Consider the following 19,874-nt stretch of genomic DNA (forward strand, 5'->3'; position numbering starts at 1 on the left):
GAGGGGATGGTGGGTCACAAACAGCTATGAAAGATGTTTTTGGAATAATTTGGTAAATTTGAATATGGAATATACTTTAGATGACATTGTATTGAATTAATGTTGATTTTTTTCTTGGGTGTGATAATTTCAAAATTATTCTTTTACTCTAACAATTCATCTAACTTCTTTTGTTTCTCATAATAATGGCTTTTCGAAGAGACAAAGCCAGTTGACTTATCGACTGTCCCACGCATGCTGAAGTATTTGGGAGTGAAGTATCTTCATATTTGTGTCTTACTTTCAGATGGCTCAGCAAAGTAGGAAGGAAAGGGAGAGAGAGCATGCGCACACATAGGAACATGTGTGTGCATGTGCCTGCATGTTTTGTTTAGAAAGGTTACAAATGTGGAAATTAGAAGCAATTTGTTAATCTAGCTGAAAGATACATGACTACTCATTGTCCTATTCTTTCAGCTGTTTTGTAGGTTTGAAAGTTTTTGAAATAAGGAGTTAAACACTCCTTTTTAAAACTGAAAATGTATGGTGAAATTAAACAAGTGGTGTTGGGACAATTGGATCCACAGATATAAAAAGATGACATTAAACCCTTACCTCATACTATATATAAAATTATTTCAAAGTGAATGAAACCTAAATGTAAGAGCTAAAACTATAAAACTTTTAGAATAAAATAGAAAATCTTTGAGACTTTGGTAAGGCAACAACAAAAGCAGGATTCATAAAACAAAAACATGATAAACTGGACTTCATCAAAATTAAAAACTTCAAAAGACACCATTATAATAATGAAAAGACAAGTCATAAATTGGGGAAAAAAATACCTGCAAATTACATATCTGATAAAGTTCTCATATCTGTAAAGGTCTTTGTATAATATACAAAGAACTCTTATAATTCAGTAAGACAGACAACCCAATTTTAAAATGGGCAAAAATTAGAATAGACATTTTACCTATATATATATATATATATATATAAACAGTTTAATAAACACATGAGAAGATGCTCAATATCACTAATCATTATGGAAGTACATTTAGAATCATAATGAGATACTACTAAACATCCACAAGAATGATTATAACAAAAATACAGACAGTAAATGTTGAGAAATAAGCAACCTTATACATTGCTGGTGGGAATGTAGAGTGGTGCAGACACTTTGGGGAACATTTTAATACTTTCTTAAGAAGTTAAATATAGATTTATCATACATCCCAGCAGTTCCACTCCTGGTAGAAATAAAAACATACAGCTACACAAAAACACATGAATATTCATAGAAGTTCTATTCTTTTCTATTCCGTTTGGTTATTAATAATAACCAAAAAGTGAAAAAAACTCAAATGTTCATCAACTAGTGCATGGATAAACAAAATGTGGTATATCTGTATAACAATAATATTCAGGGATTTTAAAAGTAACGAAAAACTGATACATACTACAGTGTGAATGAACCTCAAAAGCATGCTTAGCAATCATGTTAGCTCACAACACATTTATCCAGTTGAGTTGAAAACTTAATGTCCATACAAAAACACACACACAGTTTTTTTTAATAGCAACTTTATTCATAATTACCAGAATCTAGAGGCAACCAAGAAGTCCATCAATAGATAATTGGATGAACAAACTCTTACATCTTTACAATGGAATATTATCAGCAAGAAAAAATGAGCTAAGCTGTATCGTAGAATTGAAATTAGCTAAGAGTAGAACTTAAATATTCTCACAAAAAGATAATAAATAAATATGTGAGATGATATATGTGTTAATTAGGTGGGAGCAGTCCTTTCATAATGTACACATATATCAAATCAGCATGATGTACACTTTAAATATCTATGTCAGTTAGAGCTTAGTAAAGCTGATTTTTTTAATGACCTATCAAGCCATGAAAAGACATGTAGAAAATTTAAATGCATATTGCTAAGTGACAGAAGCCAGCCTGAAAAGACTAGATTGTATGATTCCAACTACATGACATTCTGGAAAAGGCAAAACTAAAGAGGTGGTAAAATAAAATAATAGGTGATTGCCACCAGCCCAGAGGAGAGAGGAGGAATAATTAGGTGGAAAAATGGGATTTTTAGGGCAGTGAAACTATGTGATTCTGTAATAGTGGGTACATGACATCATACATTTGTCAAAACTCATATACCTGTACAACATTAAGAGTGAACCCTAATGTAAGCTATTATTTTTTTTTAATATTGTAACAAATGTAGCATGCTACTACATGATGTTAATAGGGGAAACTGTATTCTGGAGAGAGGATATGTGGGAATTCTCTGTCCTGTCCGTTCTATTTTTCTGTAAAACCAAAACTGTTCATAATACACATTATGCTAAGTAAAAGAAGCCACATCGAAAAGATCACATATGTATGATTCCATTTATGTGAAATGTCCAGAAAGACTAATCTGTAGAGACAGAAACCAAAAAAGTGCTTGACTGGATCTAGGGGTAGAAACAGGGATTAACTATAAATAAGCGTGAGGAGTCTTATGGGGATGAAAATGTTCTAAAAGTGGGTTACAGTGATAGTTGCCCAGCTCAGTAAATTTATTAAAACTCATTGCGTTGTATACTTAACATAGATGAACTTTACGGTATCTAAATTATACCTCAATTTGGAAAACTCAGCAGTGGCCACAGGACTGGAAAAGGTCAGTTTTCATTCCAATCCCAAAGAAATGTAATGCCAAAAAAATGCTCAAACTACCGCACAATTGCACTCATCTCAGTTCAGTTAGTCAGTTCAGTCGCTCAGTCGTGTCTGACTCTTTGCGACCCCATGAACCGCGGCATGCCAGGCCTCCCTGTCCATCACCAGCTCCCAGAGTTCACTCAGACTCATGTCCATTGAGTCAGTGATGCCATCCAGCCATCTCATCCTCTGTCATCCCCTTCACCTCCTGCTCCCAGAGAGTCAACTCTTCGCATGAGGTGGCCAAAGCACTGGAGTTTCAGCTTCAGCATCATTCCCTCCAGAGAAATACCAGGGCTGATCTCCTTCAGAATGGACTGGTTGGATCTCCTTGCAGTCCAAAGGACTCTCAAGAGTCTTCTCCAACACCACAGTTCAAAAGCATCAATTCTTCGGCACTCAGCTTTCTTTACAGTCCAACTCTCATATCCATACATGACCACTGGAAAAACCATAGCCTTGACTAGACAGACCTTTGTTGGCAAAGTAATGTCTCTGCTTTTGAATATGCTATCTAGGTTGGTCATAACTTTTCTTCCAAGGAGTAAGCGTCTTTTAATTTCATGGCTGCAGTCACCATCTGCAGTGATTTTGGAGCCCAGAAAAATAAAGTCTGACACTGTTTCCACTGTTTGCCCATCTATTTCCCATGAAGTGATGGGACCGGATGCCATGATCTTCGTTTTCTGAATGTTGAGCTTTAAGCCAACTTTTTCACTCTCCACTTTCACTTTCATCAAGAGGCTTTTGAGTTCCTCTTCACTTTCTGCCATAAGGGTGGTGTCATCTGCATATCTGAGGTTATTGATATTTCTTCCGACAATCTTGATTCCAGCTTGTGCTTCTTCCAGCCCAGCGATTCTCATGATGTACTCTGCATGTAAGTTAAATAAGCAGGGTGACAATATACAGCCTTGACGTACTCCTTTTCCTATTTGGAACCAGTCTGTTGTTCCATGTCCAGTTCTAACTGTTGTTTCCTGACCTGCATATAGGTTTATGTTTTTCTGGAACTCTCTTGCTTTTTTTTTGATCCAGTGGATGTTGGCAATTTGATCTCTGGTTCCTCTGCCTTTTCTAAAACCAGCTTGAACATCTGGAATTTCACGGTTCACATATTGCTGAAGCCTGGCTTGGAGAATTTTGAGCATTACCTTACTAGCGTGTGAGATGAGTGCAATTGTGCGGCAGTTTGAGCATTCTTTGACATTGCCTTTCTTTGAGATTGGAATGAAAACTGACCTTTTCCAGTCCCGTGGCCACTGCTGAGTTTTCCAAATTTGCTGGCATATTGAGTTCAGCACTTTCGCAGAATCATCTTTCAGGATTTGAAATAGCTCAACTGGAATTCCATCACCTCCACTAGCTTTGTTCATCGTGATGCTTTCTAAGGCCCACTTGACTTCACATTCCAGGATGTCTGGCTGTAGGTGAGTGATCACACCATTGTGATTATCTTGGTCTTGAAGATCTTTTTTGTACAATTGTGTGTATTCTTGCCACCTCTTCTTAATATCTTCTGCTTCTGTTAGGTCCATACCATTTCTGTCCTGTATCAAGCCCTTCTTTGTGTGAAATGTTCCCTTGGTATCTCTAATTTTCTTGAAGAGATCTCTAGTCTTTCCCATTCTGTTGTTTTCCTCTATTTCTTTGCATTGATTGCTGAAGAAGGCTTTCTTATCTCTTCTTGCTATTCTTTGGAACTCTGCATTCAGATGCATATATCTTTCCTTTTCTCCTTTGCTTTTTGCTTTTCTTCTTTTCACAGCTATTTGTAAGGCCTCCCCAGACAGCCATTTTGCTTTTTGGCATTTCTTTTCCATGGGGATGGTCTTGATCCCTGTTTCCTGTACAGTGTCACAAACCTCCATCCATAGTTCATCAGGCACTCTATCTATCAGATCTAGTCCCTTAAATCTATTTCTCACTTCCACTGTATAATCATAAGGGATTTGATTTAGGTCATACCTGAATGGTCTAGCGGTTTTCCCTACTTTCTTCAATTTAAGTCTGAATTTGGCAATAAGGAGTTCATAATCTGAGCCACAGTCAGCTCCTGGTCTTGTTTTTGCTGACTGTATAGAGCTTCTCCATCTTTGGCTGCAAAGAACATAATCAGTCTGATTTCGGTGTTGACCATCTGGTGATGTCCATGTGTAGGGTCTTCTCTTGTGTTTTTGGAAGAGGGTATTTGCTATGACCAGTGCATTTTCTTGGCAAAACTCTATTAGTGTTTGCCCTGCTTCATTCCATATTCCAAGGCCAAATTTGCCTGTTACTCCAGGTGTTTCTTGAGTTCCTACTTTTGCATTCCAGTCCCCTATAATGAAAAGGACATCTTTTTTGGGTATTAGTTCTAAAAGGTCTTGTAGTTCTTCATAGAACCACTCAGCTTTAGCTTCTTCAGTGTTACTGGTTGGGGCATAGACTTGGATTACTGTGATATTGAATGGTTTGCCTTGGGAACGAACAGAGATCTGTCGTTTTTGAGATTGCATCCAAGTACTGCATTTCAGACTCTCTTGTTGATCATGATGGCTACTCCATTTCTTTTAAGGGATTCCTGCCCGCAGTAGTAGATATAATGGTCATCTGAGTTAAATTCACCCATTCCAGTCCATTTTCGCTGATTCCTAGAATGTCAACGTTCACTCTTGCCATCTCTTGGTTGACCACTTCCAATTTGCCTTGATTTATGGACCTGGCATTCCAAGTTCCTATGCAATATTGCTCTTTATAGCATTGGACCTTGCTTCTGTCATCGGTCACATCCACAATTGGGTATTGTTTTTGCTTTGGCTCCATCCCTTCATTCTTTCTGGAGTTATTTCTCCACTGATCTCCAGTAGCATATTGGGCACCTACTGACCTGGGGAGGTCCTCTTTCAGTATCTTATCATTTTGCCTTTTCATACTGTTCATGGGGTTCTCAAGGCAAGAATACTGAAGTGATTTGCCATTCCCTTCTCCAGTGAACCACATTCTGTCATTCTGCTAAAATGGTAGGTAGACTCAAAAATTGTAAGCTTTTCATAATTGGAAAATAGCATCCAAGTACTTTCAAAGTTACATATTCAATTCTTATTTATAGAGAATTCAAGGTTGGACAAACCTTTTCCTCTGACTGGTTTCAGTCTGTCTGCATGTATGATGCCAGTCTCTTCTTTCACTAGATGATCACCAAGCTCACCTTCATGAGCAAAGCCAATGTCTAGTGATATTTTTACCCACTTCCTGCTGTCTAGTGTACCTGTCTCATTGACGTAGTCTGTGAACCAGGCGTTGTGCAGCATATGAAATATTATTGAAGAGATTCCGTGAAGAAGTTTATGCATTGTGTAGGCAATACAAAGACTTTACACTCTTGGGCTTCCCTGGTGGCTCAGTTGGTAAATAATCTGCCTGCAGTTTAGACCTGGGTTTGGTTCCTGGGTTGGGAAGATCCCCTGGAAAAGGGAATGGGCTACCCCACTCCAGTATTCTTGCCTAGAGATTTCCATGGATTGTATAGTCCATGGAGTCTCAAAGAGTCAGACACGACTGAGTGACTTTCACTTTTCGCAGTCTCATAGTTGCCATTTTAACTGATGCTCATGCCTAGAATTCTATTTCAAGTAAAATATTAGGGAGAATGTAGGAAAAAATGGACTGAATATTCAGTCTATGGAAGCAAAAGAAACTGAAGCATTTAGAATGAGTTCTTAAAGAGCAAATTATAATTCATGTTTGATGATGAAGTTCTTTTACATCTACTCAACAAGGCTTAAAGGAAGAGTAATAAAAGAGTAGGTTAATATGCTGACAAGAGGTTAAAGTGACATGGTATCACTGATAGCAAAAATATTAAAGGACATGAGTGAAGTCAGTGAAGAAACTTAAGTGTAGGAGCCAGAAAAACTTTTAAAGAGGCTGCTTCAATCATCATTGTAATAATTACATTTATGGAAAGGCAACCACACTGTACTGTCCAGGAGGTTATGCATTTGTACATTCTACACTCAGCTTTTATGAGCAACAAGTCCAAGATGTACTAAAAAAAAATTCTAGATTATGTCATAGGGTCAGGACGGAGAAATCAAATTTCCAACACCTTCTACAAATGGCTGATCAGTATAGTCTTTAATGCCCCTTCTAGAGTCTAGCTTTCTTAAGCTCCTTTAAGTAGTAATCTGTGTTCATCATGATGACTTCAGGGTACTACAGTTTTTTTTTAATGACTCCTGAATTATTAAAAATAATATTCTGTTTTGTTCAATATAGTTATATTTTAAATCTTTGAAAATCAGGGATCCTGAATGAAAGATATTACCAATCCACCTAAATATTTAGTTTACAAAAACACTTCATTCCCTGGTCATTCTGGGCCATTTACTATGTAATCTTTGTAGGTATGTTTTTGTTTTTCTTAAAAGAAGGGGGAATTGTAAGGGAATGGATCTCAAGGGTTAGATCCTTGGCTCTAAAGACTCCCTTGAATTGCTTGTGGCTATTGGCTAAAGCAACTTGTTTTCTTGCAGAGATGAAGCATCTGGTTTTTGTTATCTCAATGATGCTGTCCTGGGAATATTACGGTTGCGACGGAAATTTGACCGTATTCTCTATGTGGATTTGGATCTGCACCATGGAGATGGTAAGCCCTTCACTTTCAGAGGAGCTTTGCTGCTAGGACTGGCAGGCTTTTATCAGTAAAGCTGTTTCTAGGCAGCTGGTAACAGGAGAAATGCCTCTTGCAATTGAAATTTTCCTAATTGAGAATCCTAAAGTAGGTAGAGATTCTTTTAACTGATGCAGTTCCTCCTTTGCTGACCAAGCTGCTTCAAAATACCAGGTTCCTATAATTTCTCCTCCCCTTTCCTCCAGTAGTGAAGCACTCCAGTAGAGAATTTTAGGACGTGGAAATCAGGGCAAGATTTCTTAGTGTTTACTCCAATGCTTAGTAACCTCCATCAGGCCACTTCCATAGGTTTGAAATGAAACCTGCAATCAGAACTAAGAGTCCTGATGCCGCTCTAGAGAGATGGTATGGGGCGGGAGGTGGGAGGGAGGTTCAGGATTGGGAACTCATGTACACCTGTGGCGGATTCATGTTGATGTATGGCAAAACCAATACAGTATTGTAAAGTAAAATAAAGTAAAATTAAAAAAAAAAAGAAGGGATGCACGATGGACTAGCACTCTGAATTTTTCACCAACAGGGATATCAACTTATGTAGTAATCAAGATCTGTGCCACTTGCTTTGTATTGTTAAAATTTTTAATCTTGCACAAACCCAGGGCATCTTCTCTAACTTTTAGTAATAGCAGACTGTAACAATTTGCCTTAACCACATTAATCCTCTCTTAGAAGCTTCACTAAAAGGTTGTATGCAGCCCTCCTGTGTACCTTTCATCTGTAATGTAGAGCTTAAGTGACAGTTACCCTCATTCTATTTCTCTTATAAATATAGCCTGTGTGTCACATATATTTTCATCAATCTAGGAACATTTATCCAGTAAAACTAGTTAAGAAAAAACTCTTCCTGCTCCCCACATCAGTGATTGCTGCTTCCCTGTTTCCAGGGATCTTTTGAGACAAACTGACATAATCAAGGCATAAGAGTGCCTTGCTTCCGTATCATGGAATCTGGGGTCAGCTCTACTGCCAAAAAAGAAAAAGAAGGAAGAGATTGTGGGAGATACCTCCCCAGGTAGTTCAACTAGATGGAAGCTTCCATAGAATGGTGACAGAAAATTAAAGGTAACAGAGGAGAGAAGAGTTAAAACAACCAACACACTACTTCGAGAACCATGTCCAATGAATATAATACTCAACCAGTGCAAAACACAGCTTTGCTCAAAACCCTTCAGAGACGCTGATTGCTTATAACAAGGGTAACATTTGGCCTGTGGCTTGTCTTTGTATGACCAGCAAGCTAAGAATGGTTTTTTACATTTTACAATGTTGTAAAGAAAAAAATGCAATAAAGACCATGTGGTTTGCAAAGTCTAAAATACTATGTAGCCACTTGGTTTGCTAACCATTGGCCTACAGCAATGGTTCTCAAACTTGAATGCAGATTAGGATGACCTGTAGGTGGGGGTCTTATTGTAAAATGCAGATCCCTAGGCCACATTCACCAGATATTGGATTTAGTAGGTCTGGTATGGAACCTGGGAGTCTCCATATTAATAACACCTCAGTTGTTCCACAGGCTACACTTTGAAAACCAGTAGTCTTTGAGGTAAAGTCCACATTATTTGCCCTGTCTTTCAAGGCCTGCCTCAAAGAAGCCACAGTTCCTCTCTCCAGCCTTCTCTTCTCTCTCACTACTTGCTGTCTGTGCTACTGTACTCAGTGATGCCCGGACGCATCTCACTGTTCCCACCTTCCTGACTTGGTGGTACTTTTTCCTAACCTAGTTTTGCATTCTCTTACCCTTTTATACTTCAAGTTCTGCCCAAGAGCTCAAGTTGATAGTAAATCTGCTCTAACCACTCCTGTCCAAGTAGTTTCTCCCCCTGCTCACGTCCTGTATTGTTTCTATCACTGATTTGATATTTAATTATATATATTATTAGTGAATTCTTTAATGTATCTGTGTCTTCTCATCCCATAGAAACTTTCAGTTCCTCCAGAGCACAGATCAAGTTATTTACTTCATTCTGTCCTACACAGTGGCTGGAACAAACAGACCTATGCCAATAGTAGTGGTTCAGTAAAATATTTGTTGAATGAAAGAATGATTATGAAATTCAGACTCTTTGTATCAGAGTTCAAGAATAGAATCAAGTCTATTGAACCATGTAAGAATGAAATAAGACTGTCACCTGAAACCATTCTTTCCATTTGCAATGTTATTTCTGCACCATTTAGAGTTTCCTGTTTTACCCAACTTTTATGGTGTGTTTCATTTCAGTTTATTTCCCCTCTTCAGCACCTCCCTTCCAGTGACCCCTGCCCCACCTCCAAACACTTACACATTTGGTTTATTTTAAATCTCCCATGATTCCATAACTAGCACCTTGCAGTGGCTTCACCAGCACCCCTACCCCATCCTCACTTTCTTTCAGCTACCTAGCCACTCTTCCCTTTCACACCAAGCCCCTTACCCTCCTCTCATGTCCTTTCTTAAAGTATGATTTTCTAACAACACCTAATGGCATTTCCCATGAGAAGTGATACAAATGGCTATTAAACATATGAAAAGGTGCTTAACACCCTAAGACTCAGAGAAATGCAAATTAGAACAAGAACATTCTTTCTGCCTAAGATTAAAAAGAATAATAGCTGGTGTCAGTCATGACGTTGGAAAAGGGTAACTCTCATACACCACTGATAGAAGTGTAAATTGGTACCACCTTTCTTGATGGAGAAATAATCAGGATTTTCATGAGTTGTCCTTGTTTATACTTCCATTTCTAAGTTAAAATACTAGTTTAATTTATTTTCTTTTGTTTACTTAATGCTTTGTGCCTGGAGCCTTTAACTGCTGTTAACTGCCTCCCTAGGGCAAAGCATAAAGCTTGGGAAATTCAAACATACCTGTGATATACAAATAGAGTTAATATTTTTTAAGGTCTCTGTTGGCCTCTAAAGAAGACTGAAGCATTAAGTAAACAGAGACGGTTTCTTTATTTGAAGTATAAAAGAGGGTAATACATGAATTTGCTAATAGTCCTCCCATTTTACAACCAGATTATCTGAATACAGTATGACAATTATGTGATTCTGGGAGGAAAAGTGTAGAGGTAAGCAGGGTGTGTATCTGAATAAGTAGTGGCTTATAAGAGACATCATCTATCTCCCAGGCCTCTCTTCATTTTCTGACTCTATTAAAATGAAAAGGAGACTCCTTTCTTGAAGTTTTTCCTTCTATCTTTTTCCAGGCTTCAGAAAGCTGTCATCAAGCTGCTATTAAGGGCTACTTTCAGCCTTCCATGTTTTAGCCAGAAACATGTACTTAGTATACATGGAACTTTGGGTGGATTGCATTTATAACCAAATCTGTATTATAGAAAGGCATTTTAAAATTAGATTTACACTGTGTAGTGCATAATGTTGGTATAGATGATGTTTTTCAAAGGGTTGCCATATTGTACTTCTTTGAAAAAAAAAATCCCAAGAATATAACTTAGAACCAATGAAACAAAACAAAATATAAAACTTCCAAGACGGTGCCAGTTTCCTTTATGCAGCTCTGTTGATAATACATCAATTCTGAGCTCTAGTCTTTCCCCACCTTTTAGAACACATTGTGAAAGACAGCCTGGGCATCCCCATTGCTTGGAAATGTCCAGCTTTAATTTGAATGAATTTGAAAAGGAACCCTAACTTCACTTGGGGCCAAAGTTCTAGCTCATCCTATAATGACAGAGATTCAAGACCTGAGTTTTGTTCCTTTTATTCCACAGCTTGCTAGCTTTATTATTGCTACCTTCTCTCTCTTCCTTTCTACAGCTGCTTTTTTAGAATTTAGGTTGTTGAAAACAGGAGTTGCACTTATGAAGTGTTTCTTCTGCCATTTCTTTCTCCGGTAGGTGTAGAAGATGCCTTCAGTTTCACCTCCAAAGTCATGACGGTGTCCCTGCACAAATTCTCCCCAGGATTTTTCCCAGGCAAGTGATATGTGTGCTCAGTGTTACATTTGAGGAATAAATACTGCAGTTCTTCTATACATTTCTTATATCTTGTATTTGGATAGCTACATGCTGTGAATACCTTGTTGGTGCTACCCCATGCCAAAATTTAACAGAGGTCATTTCAGGTGATAATGATAAAAGGAATGTAACACTGCTGCTTTTTCCAGATGATTTTCATTGATTGTCTATAGCTCACTTATACTTACTGGACTATCAGGTAGCCTGCATACCCAACATCCTGATAAGTGCAATGATATATTAATATTATGTCAATCTAAGGTGTATGAGAAGTCAAGCAGAGAAGTTTATCTCTCTCTTTTTTCATTCATTTGGTCCAGCAAGATGGAGACTAAAGTAATTCTATTTTCTTATGATTTTCCTACTTCCCCGACATTATTTACAAGTTTTTTCTTATTCACTAATTTCATTCCCTTAGAAACCATCATTCATTCAAGATTGTTCTCTTAATTGACCTTTTGATTTTCTGAATTCCTACTCAGAGAAGCCTTCATATTTTCTAATTCTCATGTTCTTAAAACTGTTCTTGGCACTCCTCTCTTTGACAGGAACAGGTGACGTGTCTGACGTTGGCCTAGGAAAGGGACGGTACTACAGTGTAAACGTGCCCATTCAGGATGGCATACAGGATGAGAGGTATTACCACATCTGTGAAAGGTATGACAGCAGTGCTGAGCCAGCAACAAGCACATTACATTTCTATTGGATGAAATGGCCTCTAATCTCACAGAATTCTTATTTTCAAAGAACCATTAAAAAAATTTAAAAGCTGCTATATACCCACATACCATTTGCACACTGCCCTGCACACTGCTCACTATGCTTATTTGATCAGGTAGCCAGCCCTTGTCTGGGAGGGCAGAGTGTTCGGACCAGAGCCAGACTATCGGTTTGATCTTACCTGCCACCCCCTATGATTAAGGCCTTCCCAAGAGCAGAGCTTCTCAGCTGTCCTGGGGAATCCCTAGTTTCTTAGGTAAAATCTGCATGTAGTATGATTTCACTAGTCTGGGAGGGTCAGTTTTGGTTTTCCATTATGGAGATCTGCTTCCATCCAGTGGTGTGAAGATTAGAGAGTTCTTGAGTTCTATCGGTTGTGTTAAAATTGGAGTCAGAAATTCTGGTTTTTTTGCAGTATGGTTAGAGATTAAATTACAGCCACTTGTAGGCAGACAGTTTAGTGCCAGTGTGTAGACCAGACCATTGGGGCTAAAAAGCCCTACAGAATGAGGAAAAGGGTGGCTAAACTCACATTCATTAAAAACTGGGATCGCTCAGGTACAAATTCATTGCTGACATGGCAGTAGAGAAAGTGAGTCTGACTAGAAGTCAGCGAGTCAACTTAAGGTAAGTAATGGGGATTGAGGTGTTTTTGATCCCTCTCCCACTTGGCTCAGATTTCTCCCAACATTCTGGTGGAAAGAAGGGCTTCCCAAAGGAGCCTGCACTGGCTGTCACAACTGGCAGTTGTATAAACAAAGTACAAGTATTACAAAATAAAAACTTCATGGTCCAAAGGTGCTTCTTAGCTCAAGAGATGTGGCATGTCAGGTCATCAGCTGTAGCAGTAGCCTCTTCATATTTTGATCATGTCCCCTGGCTACTACCTCTGTATTGTCAAACTGAAAAGGCTCTTTTTTTTTTTTTCATTCTGCCATTGATGGTTTTAATTGCCCTTCTTTGTTCCCCTTAGGCTCTGTTCTGTCCTTGAGGTGTGCAGATCAGAGTTGCTGATGTAACTTTACCAATGATGTCCTGTGGTTCTGTGTAAAAGGAGAATTATTTTGTTTTTCTTTTAATTCTCTTATTGACAGTATCCAACATTTTGTTGCCCCTCTTTTGCCATAGCAGGAAACTAGATTGTTCTCTTCAGTACTCTGTCCACAGGGTTTCCTAGAGCTTTTTCCTGGGCCTTAATTGAAAGGTCAGCACCCATCATCCTGCAAGTGTAGCTTGTAATCTCTGGCCCTCCCTAAATGGATTGCCTTACATGTGCCCCTACTGAAGCTCATCTGTCAGTCATGAAACCTCCTGAAGTCTTTCTTTCTTCCCCATCAGCTTGGCATTTCACTGCCTGGAAAAGCTGAGCATCATCTGCAGACTTGAGGGTTTCCCAGCGCCCACCCCCAAACAAGTCTACTACTTACCTTTCTTCAGTCAGAAAAATGTCTGTTTCTCCCCTATTTCTCTCTAAACCAGTTCTTCCTACATGATTTTTAAAAATTGTTATCCCATAGTAATTCATGTTTAAAAATAGCCTTGGTATCAAACTTAATTAAACATTTTAAAAGTGAATTTAGCCTGGAGGAAAAGATCCATGGAGGATCACACATGATTACCATATTGCCACCTCTACCCCAGTGTATATAGGAAGCCAGCATTTATTAAAGATTCTTCTAGCTTGTGTACCAGAGTACAAGACACTCATTAGTTTATAGTTACCAGGGCCCCTTTTGCCGTTGCAGCTCCACCAGCAAACTGTACAGAGATCACCCAGAATCAAAACCCAGGCTCCGGGTTTTGATTAGAGAGACAGTCATTTTTCCCTTTGATTTCTTTCAGAAGTCAAGTGTGGTCGGGGCATTATGTGAAGGCACCTCTGATCCCAAGGGTGCCAAGAACGCTTCCTGACCCAAACATCTGTCCCAACTGTTGGACTAATAGCTGATGAAATTCCTTTAAAAGGAAACATACTTTTGTTCTACAATGAGAAATAGGCCTTAAATGGAATTCTGGCTCAACCTCTCCTCCTCATCCACACTCTGCCATTTCATAATAGCAGATTTTGAAAGGGTTAGAGCATAAGCACCCTGAGCATTCAGAGGAGCAGTAGTGCAAAAGGGGCACAAACAATCTTTGCCAACTAGTTTTGCAGAGGGTCAGCTCTAGTAACTGTATCACTTAGTCATTATGCTTTTGATTACTTCTAGTTTGTTGCCTAGAATCAGAGTATCTTGTTCATTTACCACTATGACATCTGGTTCATCTGCGTACCTCAAAAGACAGAGTAGACAGGAATAGCTTACCCATGTAAAAAAGTCATTCAGTTCATCTTCAGTCTTTTCTTCCTTTTTTTTCCATGAGCGTACTGGTTTTCTGACTCCTTACCTGTAAGAAATAAAGGACCTCTTATTGCTGGTTCACTTATAAGATGCTCTAATTTTAGTTTGCCACTGGTTTGCTTCTGAACTATCTTTCCATATTGAATTTAGGAGCTCTTTTTCCTTCCCTTTCTTCCTTTCCTTTTCTTCCTTCTTTTCTTTATGGCTTTTTCCTTCTTTTCTTTATGGCTTTTTCCCCTGCTGTAGCCTTTTTTTGACTTTAACAGCTAGGCAGGAACTTAATGGTTTCATCTTAAGGTTAAACATACCCTCTTTATTTAAAAAAAAAAAATTGTCTTAGGGTTTCTTTCTTAATAGACCAGATATGGAATCTTTACATGAAGATTTTCAACACCAGAAGTTCCATTTTATGAAAAAGACAATTTCACAGTGAGAGCTCCCTAGGTCATTCAATGCTAATTTAGAAGGGCAAGGGTCACCATTCCCCAAAGCCTCCCGTAATTTATATATAGGCAAAGTTTGATGGGAGAGGAAAGCTGTTTTGCCAAAGAGACCATTTCCTAATTACCAATCTCTGTCATCTGAAAAATACTGTTCTGCCTTTATTTAACGTTTGCTCTCTAATTGTATTTAAATGCAATGTGAGATAGTCTTAATAATGTTTAAACTATTACCCAAGAGGCTGTGTTGGTGACTTTGGGGCTTCCCTGGTGGTTCAGAGGGTTAAGCATCTGCCTGTGATGCGGAAGACCCAGATTCGATCCCTGGGAAGGGAAGATCCCCTGGAGAAGGAAATGGCAACCCACTCCAGTATTCTTGCCCGGAGAATCCCATGGACAGAGGAGCCTGGTGGACTACAGTCCGTGAGGTCGCAAAGAGTCGGACACGACTGACTGGCTACACTTAGCATAGTTAAGGAATCTAAGAAAAGGACAAATAACCAAGTACTTCCTTGCAGTTGATTCAAGAGACGTACTGCTCTGAAACCTTAAATCTTGCAGGATGACCAAACTGTTTGCCCACTGTGAACTGTCATGACATATGCATAGTTTGAAGAAGAATTTTAGAGTTGTGTTCAAACTTCTTAGTTTTTACCCTACCTATCATTTTACAGCCCTAACATCCAGAAAACATTCTTTACTAAACATCTAGTTACTAGGATATATCTCACAGAAAGGTTAAATATATGGTGCCTTCCTATATATATACATAATGTGTATGATACAAAGCATACTGAAATTGACACACTTCGGGAAAAAATTACATTTTATTAAGAATATTTGACTATTCAACTTTGTAAAATAATTAATTAGAGACACTACATAAATATTTTGCCAAAAGGAAAACACATTGTTAAACAGACTTCTCAATGAATAGGACTTAATGAAAGGCCCTATTAAGCAGGGCTTTTCAGTCAATAGCAGTCTTTATATCCACATGTACAATACTTTGCTAGTAAGAGCAATCAACCTGATCAAAGAAATAGTCTTATTCTAGTGAACTAGGGTTCACAGTAGTAATTATTAAAATAAAAATCTACCTGTATTTGGCCTGTTTACCTTGAATCCTATGGCTTATATGCTGTAACCCAAAATTAAAAGAAACCTTTTTTTTCCCCATCAAAGACCACTGACCTAAAGAAAAATTCAGAGATTCCAGAAGTTTAAAAAAGCAGCAGCAGCAACAATGAAAAAAATTTTTGTCCCTTCTTTTTTGAGAAAAATATTATACATTTTTATTTTAAGTAAATTTTTTATTGCTCTTCAAACTGGTTTTTACAAACATTAATTCTACTATGCTTGGGGTAACCAGGATATCCTACCTGGAAAGAACTTGCTCTCTAGGACCACAGCAACCTCATTGAAGGAATAGCTCATTTAAACTCAAGCTTTTATTTCTGTGGGGAATTCCTTCATCCGTCTATACTGAGCTCCACTGCTATTCAATGAGGAAGGGAAAGAAATCATATAGTGACTCTGCAGTTTATATTTATTGTATGAGAATTTTCCTTAGATCCTGACATGGCCTCTGAAATATAAGTCAAGACTGTTTGAAGCACAAGAATTCATTCCTATAGGTCTTGAGTCAAAATTCACCTCTCTGAAGCCACTCTGACCTTCCTACAAAAGAACTGACTGCCTTAAGTCACCTTATAGAATTTTAAAGATGTTAATTAACAAGAATGAAAAGGGAACTACCAATGCAATAGCTTAAGGGATTTGCTTATATTTTATTATAATGATGAGCTTTCATTGTGGCTCAGACAGTAAAGAGTCTGACTGTAATGCAGGAGACCCAGGTTCTATCTCTGGGTTGGGAAGATCCCCTGGAGAAGGAAATGTCAACCCACTCCAATACTCTTGACTGGAAAATCCCATGGACAGAGGAGCCTGGCGGGCTACAGTCCATCGGGTCGCAAAGAGTCAGACACGACTGAGCAATTTCACATAGTATAATGACACTATTTTATTCATTCACTCGACAAATATTTATTGTCTCTGCTTCATGCCCACCCTGTACATAGGTACTAGTGGTGGTAAACATCCTGGAGCTCCCACATCCTGGAGCTTAGTTCCTAGGGAGGACTTGCCTGTGCCAGGAATTACACTGATCATTTATTTGATTTTTTCCACTTGATACTTCTAACAGTATACAATACCTGCAAAGGTGGATTATTCTTATTCCAGTCTTACTAATAAGAAAGTGTGAAAGCATTAGTCACTCAGTCATATCTGACTCTTTGCAACCTCATGGACTGTCCATGAAATTCTCCAGGCAAGAATACTGGAGTGGGTTGCCATTCCTTTCTCCAAATAAGAGAACTGGAACTTAAAAAGGTTGGTTTACTTAAGGTCACACAGGGAGTATTAACCATCAGTTACACTGTCCCCAAATTGTCACATGGGAGTATGAAATTTTTTTTAATGAGTTTAACAAGTTTAGGGACTTTTAAAATTTATTTTAATAGGAGGATAATATTGTGATGGTTTTGCCATACATTAATATGAATCAGCCACAGTTATACATGTGTCCCCTGCATCCTGAGCATTCCCAGAGGAATAGGGTGTCACAGAGCACTAGCTTTGGGTGCTCTGCGTCATACATCAAACTCGCACTGGTTATCTGTTTTACATATGGTAATAGATGAGTTTCAATGCTAGTCTCTCAAATCATCCCACCCTCTCCTCCCACTGAGTCCAAAAATCTGTTCTTTACATCTGTATCTACTTTGCTGCCCTGAATGTAGGATCATAGGTACCATCTTTTTAGACTCCATATATATACATTAATATATGGTTTTTGTTTTTCTCTTTCTAACTTACTTCACTCTGTATAATAGGCTCTAGGTTCATCCACCTCATTAGAATTGACTCAAATGCATTCCTTTTTTAGCTGAGTAATATTCCATTGTGTATATGTACCACAACTTCCTTATCCATTCATGTACCAATGCACATCTGGGTTGCTTCCATGTCCTAGTTATTGTAAATAGTGCTGCAGGGAACATTGGAGTACATGTGTCTTTTTCAGTCCTGGTTTCCTCAGGGTATATGCCCAGTAGTGGGATTGCTGGGTTGTGTGTTAGTTTTATTCCTAGTTTCTTAAGGAATCTCCATGCTGTTCTCCATAGCTCTTGTATCAGTTTGCATTCCCACCAACAGTGTAAGAGGATTCCCTTTTCTCCACACCCTCTCCAGCATTTATTTTTTGTAGACTTTTTGATGATGGCCGTTCTGCCGCCATGAGATGACACCTCATTGTGGTTTTGATTTGCATTCCTCTAATAATGAGTGATTTGAGCATATTTTCATGTTTTTCTTAGCCATCTATATGTCTTCTTTGGAAAAATGTCTAAGTGTTCTGCGTGTATACTTGTGGCAGGTTCATGTTGATGTATGGCAAAACCAATACAATATTGTAAAGTAATTAACCTCCAATTAAAATAAATAAATTTATATTTAAAAAATAAAAAATAAAGGCTGAATAATTTCAAAAAATAATTTATTTATTTTAATTGGAGGATAATTTCTTCACAATATTGTGGCGGTTTTTGCCATACACCTACATCAGTCAGCCACAGGTGCACATGTGTCCCCCCATCCTGAAACCCCCTCCCATCTCCCTCCCTACCCCATCCCTCTGGGTTGTCCCAGACACCAGCTTTGAGTGCCCTGCTTCATGCATGGATCTTGCACTGGCCATCTGTTTTACATATGGTAATATACATGTTTCAATACTATTCTCTCAAATCATCCCACCCTTGACTTCTCCCTGCTGCTGCTGCTAGAAGGCGATGGCACCCCACTCCAGTACTCTTGCCTGGAAAACCCCATGGACGGAGGAGCCTAGTAGGCTGCAGTCCATGGGGTCGCGAGGAGTAGGACACGACTGAGCAACTTCACTTTCACTTTTCACTTTCATGCACTGGAGAAGGAAATGGCAACCCACTCCAGTGTTCTTGCCTGGAGAATCCCAGGGGTGACAGAGCCTGGTGGGCTGCCGTCTATGGGATCACACAGAGTCGGACATGACTGAAGCAACTTAGCAGCAGCAGCAGCAGTGCAGTATGTAAAAGAATGAGGTAGATTTATACATACTTCTCCCACATAGTCCAAAAGCTTATTCTTTATATCTGTGACTCTTTAGCTGCCTTGCATATAGGATCATATATACGTTAATATGCTGTATTGGTGTTTCTCTATCTGACTTAATTCACTCTGTATAATAGGCTCCAGTTTCATCCACCTCATTAGAACTGACTCAAATGTAGTCCTTTTTATAGCTGAGTAATATTCCATTGTTTATATGTACCACAACTTCTTTATCCATTCATCTGCCAATGGCATCTAAGTTGCTTTCACATCCTAGTTATTGTAACAGTACTGCAGTGAACATTAGGGTACATGTGTGTTTCAGTTCTGGTTTCCTCAGTGTGTAAGCCCAGCAGTGGGATTGCTGGATCATAAGGCAGTTCTATTTCCAGTGTTTTAAGGAATCTCCATACTGTTCTCCGCAGTGGCTGTACCAGTTTGTATTCCCACAACACTGTAAGAGGATTCTCTTTTCTCCACACCCTCTCCAGCATTTATTATTTGTAGACTTTTTGATGGTGGCCATTCTGACCAGCCTGAGATGATACCTCATTGTGGTTTTGATTTGCATTTCTCTAATAATGAGTGATGTTGAGCATCTTTTCATGTGTTTATTAGCCATCTGTGTGTCTTCTTTGAAGAAATGTCTATTTAGTTCTTTGGCCCACTTCTTGATTGGGTTGTTCATTTTTCTGGTATTGAGCTGCATGAGCTGCTTGTATATTTCAGAGGTTAGTTCTTGGTCAGTTGTTTCATTTGCTATTATTTTCTCCCATTCTGAAGGCTGTCTTTTTACCTTGCTTACAGTTTCCTTCAGTGTGCAAAAGTTTTTAAGTTTAATTAGGTCCCATTTGTTTATTTTTGTTTTTA

General features: G+C 38.6%; 1 protein-coding gene across 1 annotated transcript in view; it reads left to right on the forward strand.

Moving 5' to 3' along the window:
- The window catches only part of HDAC8 (histone deacetylase 8), a 230,843-nt gene that overhangs the window by 40,983 nt on the left and 169,986 nt on the right, over positions 1-19,874 (forward strand). The window contains exons 5-7 of the mRNA XM_068962289.1: positions 7,231-7,343; positions 11,231-11,308; positions 11,899-12,007. Coding sequence (XP_068818390.1) covers positions 7,231-7,343; positions 11,231-11,308; positions 11,899-12,007 — 300 coding nt within the window. The remainder of the gene's footprint in view (positions 1-7,230; positions 7,344-11,230; positions 11,309-11,898; positions 12,008-19,874) is intronic.

This window comes from Capricornis sumatraensis, chromosome X, assembly GCF_032405125.1.
Source record: "Capricornis sumatraensis isolate serow.1 chromosome X, serow.2, whole genome shotgun sequence".
Classification (NCBI taxonomy): Eukaryota; Metazoa; Chordata; class Mammalia; order Artiodactyla; family Bovidae; genus Capricornis; species Capricornis sumatraensis.